The 18,100-nt window shown below is 39.8% G+C and overlaps 1 protein-coding gene across 1 annotated transcript in view; it reads right to left on the bottom strand.

Annotated features, from left to right (window-relative positions):
• The window catches only part of rabgap1l (RAB GTPase activating protein 1-like), a 118,694-nt gene that overhangs the window by 18,590 nt on the left and 82,004 nt on the right, over positions 1-18,100 (bottom strand). The window contains exons 15-19 of the mRNA XM_053322060.1: positions 17,893-17,967; positions 16,299-16,424; positions 14,491-14,634; positions 10,895-10,936; positions 4,514-4,642 (exon numbers count right to left, since the gene is read on the bottom strand). Of these exons, the coding sequence (XP_053178035.1) occupies positions 4,514-4,642; positions 10,895-10,936; positions 14,491-14,634; positions 16,299-16,424; positions 17,893-17,967 (516 nt within the window). The remainder of the gene's footprint in view (positions 1-4,513; positions 4,643-10,894; positions 10,937-14,490; positions 14,635-16,298; positions 16,425-17,892; positions 17,968-18,100) is intronic.

Consider the following 18,100-nt stretch of genomic DNA (forward strand, 5'->3'; position numbering starts at 1 on the left):
TATTTACCCAAAATAAATATTATATAAATTATATAAGTAACATAACATAACATTTTATAATATATATTGTGAATGAATAGACGAAAAAATAGATGACTAGAAATAAATAAACTCAAATCAGCTATTTTTTGTAGCTTTGTGAAGTCTTTGGGGCTCTGGGATATCTTTACTTCTCTATAAATGACAGAGTGCAGGTCTCATTCCACACATCCTTGTCTCCTTTTCATTCTCACTCTGTTCTCAGTCTGTTAAAGTTCAGCTTTTTCTGTTGGAGGGATTTGGTAAAAACCGGATTAATCAGTCAAACCCTGAGCAGCAAATGAATATACAACATTTCTCTCTTTTTTCCTGAAGTCCTGAAAAGTCATCACCCCAGCTGCGGTCCGGCGGATGTTTAAGGAGGCTGAGAAATTCAAATTCTTCCTATAATCCTCAGAAAGGCTAAGCCACCCTACTACCCGTTGTGCTCATCAAACCAAGGTGCCAGTGAATTCTTTCGCTGTTTTAAGCAGCTTACAGAGTTCAGTTGATCCGATTTAGACGTTGACAGAGAAAAATATGTAAAAGGGGGGAGTGAAGAGAAAGCAAAGTGGCTTGGACAAGCTGGTTTTCCTTTTTGCTTTGAAGGTAGTTGAGCATGGCACGTCTTCCTACATTCATCCAAGAAAAGTAGTGTGGTTATTGACTACCTGAAGTCACCACGCAATTTCATGTACAAATGATAACAGATTTATTAGTTATGGGCGGCAAAGAGAAGAAAGAATTCTTCATTTCACCCGGGTTCCTTTCTTTCTTTCCATCGCTAATCCTAGCCTACTGGAGAGTACATGTTCATTAAGATGTGGTGCCAGCATCAGCTTTGTCAATGTGTTGCAAGCACCTTCTTGTTGTTTGACTTTGTCTATAGCTAATGAAAATTGATTGATTAATTATTAACTGTTGAAGTGAAGTCAGGAACCAAGTAAAAAATATGCTAAACATTCACAGGATGCAACGATTTTCTACTGTTATCTGATTTACAATCAGGGTGTGAATTGCCGGTGGGTTAGTGGGGATTTCCCCCCCTTTGGTCTATATGTTCCTGCCTCTACAGAGTCATTTTTTATCCCTGGTGTGGACACAAATGTTTCCCCTTTAGAGTGATATATGCTGCTTCACCCACATAAACTATTTAAAATAAATAAAAAAACTATTTAAAAAAATCAAAGTAAAAGGCTGCATGTGAAAACAATCATAAAGTGCAAACAACATTAAAATCAGACATGGACTTTCACTGTCAGTGCTCGAGTGACAACAGAGATGACACTGAGTCAGGGCTACATGATGGACCAGAGGTTACCTCCTTCCGTGCTCTGAGAATTGTGGGTAAAAGAGGGGAGATACGCTGCGGATCACCCCACCACACGAAAGCAGAGAAAGAAGACAGAAGACCCGTCATCAAAGCATACTGTTTTCTTAGTCTGACAAGTAGGCATCTATTTTTGAGGCATCAGGGTGTGATTTTTTGAGAAATTGTGCTGTTTATATTTATACTGAAAGTTAAATACCATTAGATTTTGGATTTAAATCACAGACAAAACAACAGACTGACATTTTATAGCAAACGATCACTTGAAAAAACAAATGATAACTGATAATGGAAATAACTACCAGTTGCAGGTGTAATGTGATGTTATTTTGCATCTAGATGTGGAAAGGGTGGAGAGTGTGGCAAGTGATGGTGGGAAGGGTTGAGGTATGATGTGGCATAGTGTGATGCACCGAGGTGTCGTTTAATGTGAGATGATGTGCGTGTGTTGTGATGTGAGGTTTTGTGACATGATGGGACATCACTAGATGTGGCACAGTTGGCTAGATATGCAATGCAGTGTTGTGCAGTGTGGCGTTTCAAAAGCTGATTTGATGTGCGGTGATCTATCGATGAGCTGATTTGGGTTGGATGAATGGTCAGAGGCAAAAATAAAGAAATGTGAGGAGGAATGGAAGGAAAGGATGACTCATTTGCCCTCTTATTTTTTTCTTATCAGTTCCTCTTTTGTGCTGTTTTTTTCTTAATCTCTTTCTGACTGCCTTGCTCTATATACTTCACTCCACAGGGAATATTCTATTTTAAAAGTTAAAAGAGCGACTGGTTTAATAGAGACAGACACAAAGCTCTGAGTTAATGCATGTGTTGATGTGTGGGTGTGTGCAAGAAAGACAGCCGAGAAGAGAAATAAACTCAGCAGAGTAAGCATATTTAGGGCTCGCCTGAGAGAATAGAAAAGGAAAAAGTGTGAATAAATATCAGGAAACTGACGAATAGCAAGGCAGTTAAAGATCAGCAAGGGATGATCAAAAGATGAACAGAAAGAGACATGAAGTTTCCTGTCTGTCCTGAGGCTAAGCCTACCTATCTGACAGTCCTGTTTGAGCTTATTTCATTTGCCTGCACATAGTCTCTCTCTGTCTGGCTGTCCCTCACTCACCCCGTTAAAGCAAGGATGTTTTGATGGCATTTTAAATCAGTTGTTGCTAGTATGTGTGTGAGAGTGGCTGTCTGAATTTGTGTGTACTGGACATGTGTGCTCTATGTTAAGGAGAGTGTCCATCATCATATAAATTACTGTACATGTGTTTACACCTTTACAGCCATGCCAGTACAGAGAGACTTCGCAGCAAAATGTCTCCCTACACAATCATCAATGACTTTTCCTTTCATTTGCAACCAATACAACAAGTTTGGAGAAAATACTGCTCGTTGAAGTATACATTTGTGAATTTGTGTACCTACATCCATGAGTTTGTGTATTTATGCTAATGCAAGTGTGTGTATTTCAGTGAGTGAACATGTAAAGAATAAGTGTGTGTGTGTGTGTGTGTGTGTGTGATGGTAAAATATCAGGCTAAATATGACATGTCGTATAGCTGCAGGATTGTGCAAGAGCCATAATGCTACTAAACCACTGGAGATAAACATTGAGTCAGAGTGCAGGATTTCCTGTATGTAAAAAAAACAGAAAAATACACTTAAAAGGGGGACTTTGAGCACCTAAAGCCTTGTGTCCTGCCAAAATGTGTGTTAGCAGCGTCACAACCTATCTATTCACTGTAGGCGTCCCTGGATAAGACTCGGAAAATGCCAAAAATTTCAAATATTAATTACAACAAGACACAAGGAGAGTAACAAGAGCACAAGGAGAGAAGGGTGGAGGGAGAATGATTATCTCTTACATCTGTGTCTGTCAACTCTTTCCTTCCTCTGTCGCACTATTCTAACACACTCTGCTGACACACACACACACACACACACACACACACACACACACACACACACACACACACACACACACACACACACACACACACACACACACACACACACACACACACACACACACACACACACACACACACACACACACTATATAACGCTTTAGGGTCTCTGGTGACCTCAGCAAATTCCCTAAATGTCAGCAGCCTTATTAGGGTCAGCAGGAGGATGATAACGTATGTATGTGTGTATGTGTGTGTGTGTGTGTGTGTGTGTGTGTGTGTATGTGTGTGTGTCTGTGTGTGTATGAGGAGCTTTGTGAAAACACAAGTCTGTAAGAAAAATATGACGAGCCCTCTTTTATCTACTGAAGTTGGCCTGCTGCTAAGACCAATGACTGATAAAGCACAACCTATAAAAACAGAGGAAAGAAGCAGCAACAACAATTTATTATATCTCATCTGGCAGGAAACAACAGCAAGCATAACAAAAGTATATGTTAAAAAATGCACTTGCTCTCTGTCTGGCTTCTTCAACACATATATCAATATCAAGATCCTAAAAGCTTTTCCATTTGCTGCTTGAAACACTGGTAGCTCCTTCCTGTCGCACAGGAAGTGATGTGTTTTACATTACAGGCTTGTTTGGAGTACACAAATGGACACATAGGGAAGAGCAGTGCTAGTCTCCATGCCTAAAGACAAGTAAAATCTTTAGCAACAGACAGTCCCTGAAAATCCTCAGAAGAGCTCATACCTATTCCGTTTAATTGGACAATGACACCAATAAACAGTTAAACAATAAACTATTTAAATCCAAGATCCACTGTACTAAAGATAAGACGGGAACATCACCATGGTAGAAAATACCCCATACTACAATTAGAAGGTCTGGGATTCAATTCCCACCCCAGCCTCTACTCCACATCCTTCAGGACCTCTGACCCCCATGATAACATGTATTAGTCTCAGTGGGAGATGCTAAGAAAGGAATTTCTTATTATGTTGCTCAGACTTTTACCATGATCCTATAGTGACTCCAGGAATACACTTGCATAGCAATGTTGGGTTTTTTCTTTTTTGCCAAAGTGAGGACATTCGGTAAATGGAGGACATTTGCAGCTTTTCTCATTTTGTCAACAGACTATTCTTAGTTTTATGGTTAAACTTTGAATTAGGCTGAAGTTAAGTAGTGGGTGAAAGTAAGGAATATTTAAGCTTAAATATTGGGTTGCATGTGTTTGTTTCTAGAGGTCCTCACCTTGATGTTGCATGCCTGCTCCATAAGCCTGCGGGCGTTCTCTGCGGCTCTGTAGCGTTTAGGGAGCTGGACTCTGAAGAACTTGAGAGCGCCTTCAAAGTCCGCCTGCAAGAGATCCTCTTTAGACGTCTGGAGGGAGACATGAGAAGGTGGGAGGACAGGGGATGTGATGGGGAAAAACAATAGACAAAGGATGGTCATTTAGAGTCAGACATGCAGAACACAAAGTAACCTCGAACAGATTGTTCTTCCCAAATACTGGCTGTAATTAGACCTCTACATTCAGCTTTATGAGGCTATTAACTAAGCTGAAGGTAATGTTGATCTCTGTGAGACATAATGGATTTTGTTAAGTTAAATTACATTTAACCAATTGACTGCACTATGCCTCTGACAAAATCACCTATTTCTCTTATGACAAAGGCATTACTTCATGCACAGAGAGAATGGTTATGCTACAGTTTCACTCTTGAAAGATTAACAGAATTATTTGAGATTCATAATTTTAGAGTCAGAATGGGTTTATCCAATTTCTTGTCAAATTGTAGGGATACAAATTTCTGGTAAAAATATTTGTCTTATCTATTACATCCACTTTTGTAAAAGAGCAGTTGCACTATTTTTTTCTAAACTCATTTCACTTCCCCCCTCAGTGAGAACAGCAGAGTCACTCTCCGATATCTATTATTGGAGGCTGAAAGTACCTCATATTCCTCCCCTGATGTTCTATCACATTCCATCTTCCCATTCTGGCGTTTACCTTGGGAGCAATTTTCAGGTGTGTGTCCTACAGCATCCTTGTAGCACTGAAAGTGTTTTATCTAACACTTGAAGGTTATTCTAATTGTGTCATCACAGTGAATTATTGCTGAAGTAACAGCATAGAAAAATGCCTAAAATATACATAACCAAGACCTCTAACAAACACATTTACTCTCGGGCAATGGTGTGGGACCTTACAGTTTGGGAATGAGCCTTTGATGTGAAAGTTAATTGTTGCAAGGTAACTCACCCCCCCTCAACAATAACCCATAATGCTGCATTTGTGCAACAAACAAAGCCTCTGAGTACTGCAGTGCAGTTGCTCAGTGACTGACAGCATGAGACTAGAACTATAGTGGGCAAATGAGTGTGAATCTGTCAAATGAACTAATGTAGAAGGGGGCTGTTTTGAAAGGAGCATGGAGTTTTATCAGAAAGTGTTAGACATCCAATACCACCATCTTGTGGTGGTAAAGATGTACTGACACTAGAACCTATCCCAAGATATTATGGATATGAGCGTGTGACAAAATGATGGTATAACTATGTTAAATTTCTATGTCTAAAAGGAGAATACGTGAACAACTAGCATGACATTCTAGGAAGCATGAGTAAGAGACAATGGGGACATGGGCCCCTTTTTAATTGACATTTGCCTTCCAAGAGTTGCTTCTTGTATGAGTTTTCCATATGAATCTATGCATGCAAGATTCAAGGCTAATAGTACAAAGGATAGGCTAGCCATGTTGTAAACACAAAAATGTCAAGCTTTCGGCTGGTACATTTATCCAGCGTGGCATACAAAGAGGTCCACAGTAGAATATGGAAGTCTCACTGTCAGAGGATGTCAGGGATCACAGGTAAGATATACACAACAATGCCAAATAACAATGTGGAAAGACAGAAGTTGTTTTTTCTACTGCCCATTTACTGTCATCAGCAGCAGCTCTACAAAGCACAAGTCTAACTACAACCACTGTTGTCCTAAACCTGACTGTCCCTGCATGTTCTGCTTCTTTTATCCAGTTTCTCCATTTCCCAGTCTCCTCTTTCTCACCGCCAGAAGCCTGGGGACGAAGAGCCGGTGTCCCATCCCAAGGAGACCCATCACCTTGCAGAAGGAGTCATCTGAGGCCTGACTGCTGTGGGCCCTCTCCTCTGCCTTTCCCTCTCCATCCTCTCCATCCTCCAGTGCCCTGTGCACTGCTGGAAGTTGCAGATGGGGGGTCAGGACCGGTATAGGAGGAGGAGAGGGTGGAGGAGATGGTGGTGGGGTGGGGCAGGGTGAGGGAGAGGGGCGGTCCCGCTCCGGGGCCAGGGTGGCAGATGACTCCAGCGTGTCGTCCAAATGTCACAGTGGGTTTGTGTAAGTTGGAGGTGAGATGGACTAGTACCAAAAAGGTTGGTATGTGCAGTCAGTTTAGGTGATCCAAGAGCTGTGTTGAGGTCAGTATCTAGCCTGACTGGCTGGGTCCTGGTGAACAAGGTCACTGACCTACTGGGAAAAGACGTTGATATTGCCACATCAGGCAGTGTCACAACCGACTGATGTTCAGGATGCCAGCTCGGAAAGAAGCAAACAGATGTTCATAGGAACAAACAACACCACAGCAGGCTGAGTCCACGCGTCCGAGGCAGTTCATCTGGGCACCAGATAATTTGGACAAGTGGACAAGATGTTAGTGGAGGCCACTCAGCTTGCACCACTGTCAAAGCCCAGTAATGACCACCAAGTGCGACAAAATTACAGTCAGAAAATGACGTATAGATGCTGCCTTTTGCATAATGCTGAGTCTTACAGCTACCTGCCAGACTCACTTTGAAATCCAGTCACACTACCCACTCTCATCTTCCTGTGCCAAACTCCCCCAACCAATTCCAATACAGTGTCCCGTTGCCTAGCAACAAAGCTGCTCCACACGTGGGCTGCTGCTCCGGCAAACAGCAGTGATGGATAAGTACTCCACCTTTTTTACTTTTCCTTCGTCGTTAGACTTCAAAGATGGAGAGAAAATCCTCCTCAGTCCGCACGACTGAGTGGCTTTAACGCTCAAGGCTCAGTGCATGTGAGATGACACATCAAAGCCGCCGGTATGTTTTGTACTGAATTTCTAAATAGGAGGCCGCACCTGGTATGAAGCTGACAGGATTTTTAGCTTTCTTTGAAATGTAAAATGGCCTGAAAAAATAACAGCATGAATCCTTTTATATAAAGAGCTCCAGTCTAAGCCTGAGCAGGCGGTCCTGTCGACATGGCAGAAGCAGAGATGTGGTCTATTAGCATGGAAGTGTGGCACTTTTCTGCCCTGAGGAGATGATGATGCACTGCCTGTTTATGTTGGTTTATGGCTGAACGGATGCTGAACTCGTTGAGTCAGAATCAAAGGCAGAGATGCACATAAATCAACATGAGTTTCAAAAGAAGGAGTAAAACAGAAAAAAGTGTGCTTGCCAAAAGCCTGTTAGCCTCCCTGAATTTTTGCTCTCCTTCACCGATATATCCTTTGGTTTTGAACTCTCACCAGTTCCAAAAGACAACATGACACAGAGCAGTAAAAGCACAGTCCAGTCAACATCTCCAGCTTGGACTCGAGTGTTTGTCCCTCTGGCAGATTTCCATTAGAGGCAGAATCAAGGCATCCGATCTGTAGCAGTCAGTATATCCTTTAGATAGGAAGCCAGCTCCTTCGGAAGGAAATTTACTTCTACCTCTCAACAACACAGGCTAAATGGATGAGTGCTTGCATGAGTGTGTGTGTGGTTGTGCTATCAGGAGTGATGGTTCTGGCCATCAGCTGGGGCGAGGCAAAGCAAAGAAACACAGTGTTTCCCCTCCACCGCCTCTGTCTTTTTCACTCTCTGTGCCTTCCTCTCTTTATCTGATGCTCTTGCTTTCTCTCTCTCTTTTTGTGATGCTAACAGCTAACTGCTAGCAGATAACAGGGGCGGCTCCATTGCAGGGGTCTGGTTGGTGGAAAGAGGAAGCGTGCTGAAGAAACACATAGCTGGCCGATGCCAGAGGAAGAGAAGGCAGAGGTGGTGGAGTACAAGGTAAAGAAGAGACAGAACGAGGACTGGAGGGAAAGAAGAAGCTCCAAGCAGGAATCCACATGAGGTAAAGATGAAGAGAAGGAAAAATTAAAAAAACAAAAACAAAAACACAAAGATTTTCTTCTCCACGTCCAGATTGCTAAAGCTATAGCTTATGTTCCTGTTGTGAAGAGTAATGTGGATCGCGTCTGCTAAGCAGGAAAGGGAGGGCGGTGAACACAGATGGAGGGAGGGGGGATGAGAGAGATGAGGAGAGGAGGATGGATGGAGGAGGGAGAAGGGGGCCTCGGGGGAGAATGCCGTCATGCCTGACCAATAGGAGACGGGCAGTGGAAGCCCCTTCCTCCCTCATCACATCCTCATTTGTTTGCTCTTTCCAACCATCACATCGACCACATGTGTCTCTTTCTGACACAGAGAATATATAATTGCTGAAATATAGAGCGGGAGGGCTTTTTAAAACCAAACATGCATGATTCATTTAGTGAGGAAAACATGACTGTATAACTACTGTACATACAAGCAAACACTGACTTGTATTAATATAAATATTAAATAATATACCAGTCCTATTTCAGGCTGTGTTGGAGTGTAAATTTGTACTATTTATGTGGGAAAACATAAATATTAGACAAGAACAGAGTTTTGGCAGTTAAATTAAATATATAAGGATTGGTTTTGTACTTGATTTGGACATTAGTAACAATAATTTTGGGCTATTTTTCTGTCTCTTGATTTTCTAGCATCACACTTTTAGAGCCCAACAAATATTAATACAAGATTGATTCATGTATTTAAATAAAGAATAAATTGATTGAATAGTTTTTGTTATGATCTGATTAGGGGAGCCAGCCTCCATATTCCTATTTTTTTGTTTTTTTTTTGGGTGGGGGGGGGGGGTTTGTCTGTAAAATCTGGGTAACTATCATCCAGTACATTTCATTTTAATCTGGTATGTATTTATTCTGTATTTAATATCGGTTTGCATTGTATTTATTTTGCACTGTTTTTTGTGTTGCTCCATGTGTATTATTATTATTTATGGTTGTTTTTATTTTTTATTTTTTTTTCTTTCAATGGCTGCAGCTCAGGTGGTTAGCCCAAGACAAATATCCCACCTGGTGGGACAATAAAGTTTATCTTGAATCTTGAATTTTAAGGTGTTAAAATTTTACAGATGCCAAGTCACAAAAAGTGACACCATTGATAAAAATAAATAAATAAATAAAATCAAACACAATTCTGAACAATGTGTGTTATTATTAGTATACAATATGTTTTATACGCTTCAAGCTTGTTCTTCACTTTGTTTTGTTTTGTTTTTTTTGTTGTTTCAGCATGACTTCCACAATGACTGTCATGACAAATTAATGTCCACATTAAACCACCAGACAGCAACATGCAATATGACACAGTGAATGCCAGAGCTCATCGATCCAGCCCACTACAAGCAGATCTAATAACACAATAAACAGAAATTCTACGACACTCTGCTCAGACAGAAACAACACGCTTACATTTTCTTACAGTTATTTAAAAAAAAATGCACAGAGCAAATAACATTTTGGTAAGTTTATATGTTGTAATGTTTTTTAGTTTTTGGTTTCTTTTGATTAATCTATTATTCTTTGTTTCTTTTCTAATGATGAGACAAAAATTACATAACCCTAACCCTAACCCTTATTTTAACTAAATCAGTAATTACTTTTTTGTCTGCCTAATGATTCATTAGTAAGATGTGTTCCTACATTGTTGTTAAACCACATCCCACCTTTTTGTAATGGACAATTATATTTTCTAATTCTAAATCGGAGATGAGACACCATTTTGTCAGTTACTCAGGAAAACCACCAAGAAACCCTGTAACTTAATATTATATTATATTATTATATTATATTTATATTATTTTAATTAGTTAATAGGTTCAGCTTTGGAAAAGGAGGATGCAACAAATACCATTATCTAAATTCTTCCCCAACTTCGAGATACTGTAACTCAATACATGTTCAAATTCAGCTTTAAACAACATAATGGTAATTTAATAAGTTGAAAGGGTTCACTCCATAAAGTAAATCCCCCACAACACACACACGATTCTGGACTAATTATGGTCACGTAGACTGGCTGCTGTCAGAGCATTTAACCTTATCCATGTCCTCACTACCAGATGCAATTTCAGTCTTTGGGCATTAGGGGGCGATGAATGCCAATGAACAGACTGTTAAACCTCTCCTTTTTCCTTAATTCAAATCCAGTAACCCAGTAATCTGTTTCGTTCTACCCATAATTACTTGTGTTCTAGAGTTATTTTCACCTACCAACACTTGGAGCAATGCAGCTTTGCCACTAAAATTGCATAATTGCATTCCAAGGGCAAAGTCAAAGAACTATGCACACATACAGTATTATGATGCAGAATTTTTTTAAAATTGTCAGGTGATCTAGACTGAGATATTTTAAAACTAAGCACATCCTGGATGGGTTAAAATGTAAAAGAGTTTCATACATGGAAGCTGAATAGATCGTTTTAGACTGTAAATAAGAGAATGAAGGTGAATGAGCACTAACCTTGAGCAGGGCCAGGGCCACATTGAAGATAATGTTCAGACCCTGGAACAGAGAGAAGATTAAGATGTAGACTCAAAAACAAATAGAAATAAACCGTCGTGTTCAAGGTAATGTGGAGGTTGTTGGTGAGCTCAGCATCCCCTCGACTGAGAACTTCCTCGCTGCTGCTTGGGAGAGACTTTCAATTGCTTTCTTGTGCAAAGACGTTTTCCAGCCAGTTTTCACATCGACACCACAATTTAATGAGGACATCTGAGTTCATGTCAACTTTAAACAGAAGAAACAAAAGTGGAAAAAAAAAAAAATCTGCACTTCACTTAAAACCGTAACTGCATGTTTGCAAGAATCACAATCGCTTTGCATTTCGGTCAGTTGTTTCTGAAATGTATAGCTACAATAATTAAATGTTAAGGTGCTTTAGCAGCACAAAGGAGTCCTCAATAAGAACACTAAGTTGAGTTCTTAACAATACAAAGCAGAAACAGAGGCACAGTAAAAGCGATGAAAGGGGAAAATCACAAAATATAAAAGACACTGAAATTTGACTTTGTTTTATGTATGTATGTAAAGTTATGTATTGCTGGTGACCATATGTATTGCTGTTTAGGGCAGATCATTATGTTATGTAGTTTTATTTTTATTCACTCATTCACATTTATGTACATGTATGCTGTGATAATGATTGTTTTACTTCCCTTGCCAATACAATGTGCATGATTTTGACACAGGCAGAAAGAAAATGTAAAGCTGATGTCAGCTCTGCATGGGAACACCCATCTCCTTGGTCTCCGTGACAACCAGTTCACATGGCAACACAGAGCTAAAAATATCTGGACAGCTCTAAAAATAACTAATAAGAAAAGAGAGGGGGAGCTCTGCCTTCACACACCTATTTTTGTAGGCCTCAAGATGGCGTTACAGTGCTGAGGCAGGATCAAAGGTGTGTTTTGAGAGAAAGAAAGACAACAACAGTGTGTGTGTTTCTGAGCGAGACGGATTCATGGGGAGGAAGGGATAAACACAGAGAGTGGAGCTATGATGACAGACTGGGAAGGTGGCAGGGCAGCAGGCTGGGAGAGGAGTGAAGGTTCAAGGCTACAGAATGATTGCCAACAAAGCTTCAGATTTTAGTCTAACTGTGATGGAGTCAAGCAGAGTTAAGAAGTTAAAGACACATGATTTTTCCCTGTTTTTCTGCTCCTTACTAATGTACAACAAATGTGATATTCATTGTCCAAATGACCTTCGGCAGCAGTAAATGGTCACTAGTAACTATGGAGGAAAGAGATGATGACTCTAAAATGACTGGCACATGACCTCAAAGACTCAAATGTAATATGAAAAACCATCATCTCAAGCTGTGACCGGCCCACAAGGAGCACAAGAATCCCCTGCAATCATTAGAGTCACTGAAGTCTGAGGTAACAGTGGCAAAACCATTTGATGCCTTTGACTTACTACTCAAAGACTGTCCAGGGAGATTAAAAATGGAAAGAAAAATAAACAATGAGGAAAAGGAGAGAGGAAAAACATAATTCATTGGGTGAGAAAGACCTGGGAAACTTTTAATTGTTCTGCCTGGGACCAATGGAAGGGCATAAAGAAAGGGAGGGAGGGAGGAAAGTGGACAAGAATGGGTGAGGAAGGCAGAACGGGGGGAGGATGGAGGAGGTAGGAAGTGAAGAAGATATTAGACTTTTGATGTTTTATGTGATGAAACTTTTCAGTACAAAAAGAAAATTAAAAACACCAATAATCCATCAGTTTTATGTCTTTGTTTTGTAAAAACAAACAAAACAAACACACAAATATACTCCAAAAAAGGGAGAGACAACTCATATAAAATATTATTTCTGGTAAGTAATGCTAGTGACTAATGTTTTATGCTTTACATTTTTGGTCAGTATACAACACAGAAGTTAATATATTTTGCTGAGTCACCTAGAAAAATGTGTCTGAGTGGTACTGCTCTTAAACTGTTGAACTAATATTTCTGAAAAAGCTAAAGCTGTTGGTATGTGTAATGCTTCTACCTGCTTTTCTCTGTAAGGTGTTCCACAAGGGTTCATTCTTAGCCCGTTGTTAATTTGGGTTTATATGCTCCCAACACAATATGTATTTTCCATAAGGACACAGCTGCATGTTCTAAGTCCAGGAAGAGGGCCTCAGCCAGGAGCTCCCAGGGCACCGTCATTACACATTTGGCTTTACCAGGTTCGGCTGGCATCTTTGCCCAACACCTGATCCAACTCACCAGCAGGTGGTGATCAGCCTGTTCCTCTCTGGAGTATCCACAATATATGGTTGCATATCAGATACGTTTGTAGAAACAAAAACAGCACCATCGATCTACATTAGAGTAAGTCTGAACATGGTGTTTGTTACAGTAAGTGATTAGCACAAGAGTCCATTACAAACCACTTCTTGGGTTCAGATCTAGGGAACCCATTGAGGTTTCTCAGTTGTTACCTGATGTACTTGAGGGTCGAAGAGGAAAATACTTCTGTAAGAATGCCCTTTTTAAAGAAACGTCTTCGAGAACAAGTCTAACTGCTCTTGACTCAACACTTTTGGATACACCATGACCTGGATGGCGGAGAATCATCATAGATTTATGGTTTTCATTGTTTACATACTTGCTTTACCTTCTTTTATTTCTTGAATGTACGCCTCAATTTAAACGCTCTGAATGTATGCATCCTTTTATTTTGATTGTAAAACACTTTTAATACTGTAAAATGGTGCTATAATACTTTAGTTACTATTATTAGATATAAGTTACATTGTTAACTCTACATAGACTCAAGGTGGCGATGTTGACCATTATAGGACTGTGTGGGATTTGAGATGCTGTCAGGCAGGGGGTATTCCTTGTGCTGCCTAATGAGCGTTTGCGTCCTATGATCTAGAAACAAGGTTTGACCTTTAGAGCCTTACATGATTTTTTCAGTGTTAAAGTTGTGTGTGTTGGAAGGTACGAGAAAGACACTTCTCAGATTTTTGAGGTTGAGGATGTGATTTGGAATTAGTTGTACTGTATTAATATTTTGATTCCAACATAAAAATAGCATTTCTAACAAACATGAAGTAAACATTTGTGAACATGTTTCAGTACAAGAACCAATCAGGAATCAATATTAAGTAATCCTAATGCCATTAAATCAGTGATTGTATCAACCTTAAAAAGCCTGATCAGTGCATCTCTAATGATTATATTGGGTAGATAATCGATTAAACCAAAGAGCAGAATACAGATGGATCATTGCTACTGCTGCTAGAGCTTTGCATTATGTCTCATCTACTTGTGGCCACTGAGAGTTGCTAAGTAGCTGTATGGTTCAAGCAATCCTATCTCTCCATCCTTCACTTTCCCCCTTTCTTTTCGTGTATCCCCCTCCTTCATTGACGCTTGCCATCCTCCATACTAACTTCCCACTAACCTCCAGCACTCTCTCTTTATCTTCCTTGTGACTTTCTTACCTATGTCCTTCCCAGTCCTTCCCAGTCATTTCACATCTCTAAAAGGATGACCCTCCCCCCATCATCTTCCACTACTACCAATATAATGTACTGTAGTGCAGTGAGGCTAGTTGTACCTCGCAGAGCAGCAGGTCAGTGATGTGGAAAACCATGCAAAGGGGGAACTTGGCAGTGAAGAGTGTCAGGAACCACTGGGAGGCGTACATGTGTGCCTCCAGGTTGAGCTCCTGGAAGTGGGACCACAGGTCTGGTAGCTGTTCCTGTAGGAGCAGATAGAGGAGGAGGAGCAGGAGAAAGGCGTAGATGAGGAACTTCTGAGATAAAACAGCACTTACAAGATTATAACAATGTGGCTCAGCTTGCCTTTTCAATTATACATTATTTAATTTTTACTCAAACTTTATTAAATCATCCAGTCCTACTGAGACGATAATCTCTTTCAAGAAAAAACAAAGAACAAAAAACAGTTTTAAACAGACAAATAACACAATTCAGTACTTTGTTTTAGCTGCCAGACATGATTCATAAATGACACACATTGTTCAACTTCCAGAAAACATATCAAATAGTAAAGATACTATATTAATACAACTACAGCAAATACAATCACAATTTACATTTACAAATCTTTAATAGACCAGATATACTAACTTTATGGAGTGATCAGTTTTATATAATGTAAAATGTATAAACAGCAACATTTGGCATTGCCAAGGTTATATTATTATGTGTACTTATTCAGTTGATGAAAGCATTAGAATGTTCTTATGAATTTTCTTTAACCCAGCACTCTCTTTCCTCATTAATTTTGTTTTTGATATCTAGTCCATCCGTTTTCATATCTTTTTTGTTACAATAACACTGAGCACATCAGTGAATAAAGGATTGGATTAGCCAGATAGCGATACGCTTTGACAACCAACACTTATCATGCCATATGACACCTGACTGGATCAGATAATGAGCTTCCACCTGTATGCTAATAATTAGCAGTCAATGCTAACATCCTTACATTGAGTACATTTAGTCGATGCTAACCAAATGATCCTGATGTGATGCTGAGAGATGACTGCTAGTGGGGCTGATATGGATTTCAGAGTCATATTAAACGCTACCCACTGAGTGGATTTAGGCTGTAATACCTAAGTAGAATAGGACTTCACACCTGCAATCATAAGCCTCAACAGCTGTTTTGCCTACAGAGGCTGCAAGTCACACATACTTACAGTAGAATTAATTCTTATTATATTCTGTGACCAGAAACAAGGAGTCACCAAGGCAGCAACAAACATGTTGTCCCCCACAATGATGCAAGCACTGGTAACATGCTCTACCAATTTGAATATGATCAAACTTTATTTGCTTTTATGGGAAATGCAAATACTTCTGTAAGGCTGCCAGTATTTTATTTTCAGTGGCACCCAGTATTGGTTAATTATATAAACCCTGCATTCGATCATTAATTAAATAAAAACAGCCAGAGGGACATTTATTCTTAAGAAACTATAAAACTGTGGAAAATGTAATCTGTTGCAACTAATGGTTCTGAAGACTAGCCTGTACAAAAAGGACAGCTGCATATGTGAACTGAATTTCAAGGTATTTAAAATGATGGCGTAGAAAAAAATTCAGATGTTTTATTTTGACCTGTAATTGTAGCGCTCCCCAAGGCAGAATTGTTTAAATTTCTGCCACTACATTGTGAGATAAATCATTTCTTCAGGTACAGTATAGCCAGAGGTGTCTGAGAAAATGTGCCATGAATGATCAAGAAACACAGATCAATAAAGAAACTGGGGACAACTTGTAGTTGATGCCTCATTTCAGTGAGGGTCATCCTCTCAGCCTTGTGTCACTGTCCATTACATTGATTTTTAATACATTCTATCGCATTTCAAACATTATACAATATTTTATCAATTACCTGCATCAACCTCTCCAGCTGGTAGAACTTGCAGTGAAGATCTTCAAAGTTGTTCTTATAGAGAGCTCTGAGGCCATACTCATACATGATTTTCACCAACACACAGAAGGCCTGTTCTTCAGGCATCTGAAACAACATGGGTAACCATGAACTACAGTCACATGAATTACAGTAAAATGTTGAACAAGTGACATCTGTAGCCACAAAGAAAACCAGGATATTTTATTTGGAGCTCTGAAGGACATTTGGCGGATACACAGTCTTTAAGACAAACAACAGATTAATCTCTGTCTGCATTTCAGCTACTGTAAGACACTATGAAACCAGGCCAGGGTAGAATTGTATTTACAAAGCTGTTTTTAAACCCCACCCATCTTCTCCTAAAAAAGGATGACATTATTTTACTGGCTCTAAATTAAAACCAAAGGACAGAAGAAGAGAAGAAGGTGAATGTGTGAATGATATGAAAGGGTCAGACTTCAAGGTGTTTGCTTGTGCAAGTGGGTACAAAATATGTTTACAACTGTGAGCGGTTCACTGTCTTCACTGTGTGTTTCAGCGTGTGTTGCTTGGATGGATGGAGATAAGAGGAGTGAGAGAAAGATTAAAACAGAGTGTGTGTGTGGGTATTTCTCTCTCTCTCTCACACACACACACACACACACACACACACACACACACACAGTGAGGTGATATTTAATCAGAGTGACAGTATGTGTTTGGGGCTGAATGGGCTCCTGCAGGTAAACCTGAACCCCTATTAATATTCCTGACATCTCCTCTATAACCTCTCCCTTCTTCCTCTTCCTTCTCTATATCCTGTCTGCCTCCTTCTCCTGCATAACATCTCTTTGTTTTACTATTGCTCTCCTCTATATTTCTCATCATCATCATTATCTTTACAGCCTCCTCCACCTTTTTTTTCCTTTAACTGTTCCTCCTTTCTTTTCCCCTCAAGTCACCTCTCTATACTTCTTCACGTCTCTCCACTACAATCATCCATAGCTCTTGTGTCCTCTTACTCTCCTACTGTCTTTACTCACCCCACCCTTCCCCTGACCTCTCCCTCCTCTCTAAATCTTCCTCATCTTTCACCTTTGCTGCCCTTGTCTTCTGGACTTCAACCAAACTTCTAACCACTCTTGGGACTCTCGCCTCTATGTGACTACTACTCGGTCTGCCCTCCATCTGTCTTCTTCCAAATTAAATTTCACATTTGTTTTATTCATACAAACTGCACCACACTTTAAACAGACAAGACACACTGAAGAAACACTCACAAATAAAATATGTTCTTAAATATGTATGAGATGGGTGTTCTTTAATAGTTGTGTGTCTGCCAGTGACTTTGGAAATAAATGTATGAGAGAGAATGACTGTCCACCTCCTTGCTACTTCTCATTTTGTGCTATGACACACTCTCTCTCACTCCCTCTATCCATCCAAATTTTTCAGCTTCAGTTTTCATTCCAACAGTCAGTGACGTTCATTTTAAAAGCAGACAGCAAGGAGAAACACAGATATATTTACATATATGTCAAAATACATACATAAAGTGGGCAAAATAAGAAAAGTGGATGACAAGTTTACTTACATGTAGCAGGAGAACAGCAGCAAGGAATGACTGACCCTGACAATACCCAATTTCCTCATCGTAGACAGAGTAGGCCTAAGAGAAAAACAGATGGAGACAGCATTGAATCATCATTATCATCACATCATTTAATTTTCTGACCAAAACATTAAAAACAATCACTGGATTACCAAAAGTCTTAAAAATGCTAGCAACTATATTACTGGCC

This window comes from Scomber japonicus, chromosome 7, assembly GCF_027409825.1.
Source record: "Scomber japonicus isolate fScoJap1 chromosome 7, fScoJap1.pri, whole genome shotgun sequence".
NCBI lineage: Eukaryota > Metazoa > Chordata > Actinopteri > Scombriformes > Scombridae > Scomber > Scomber japonicus.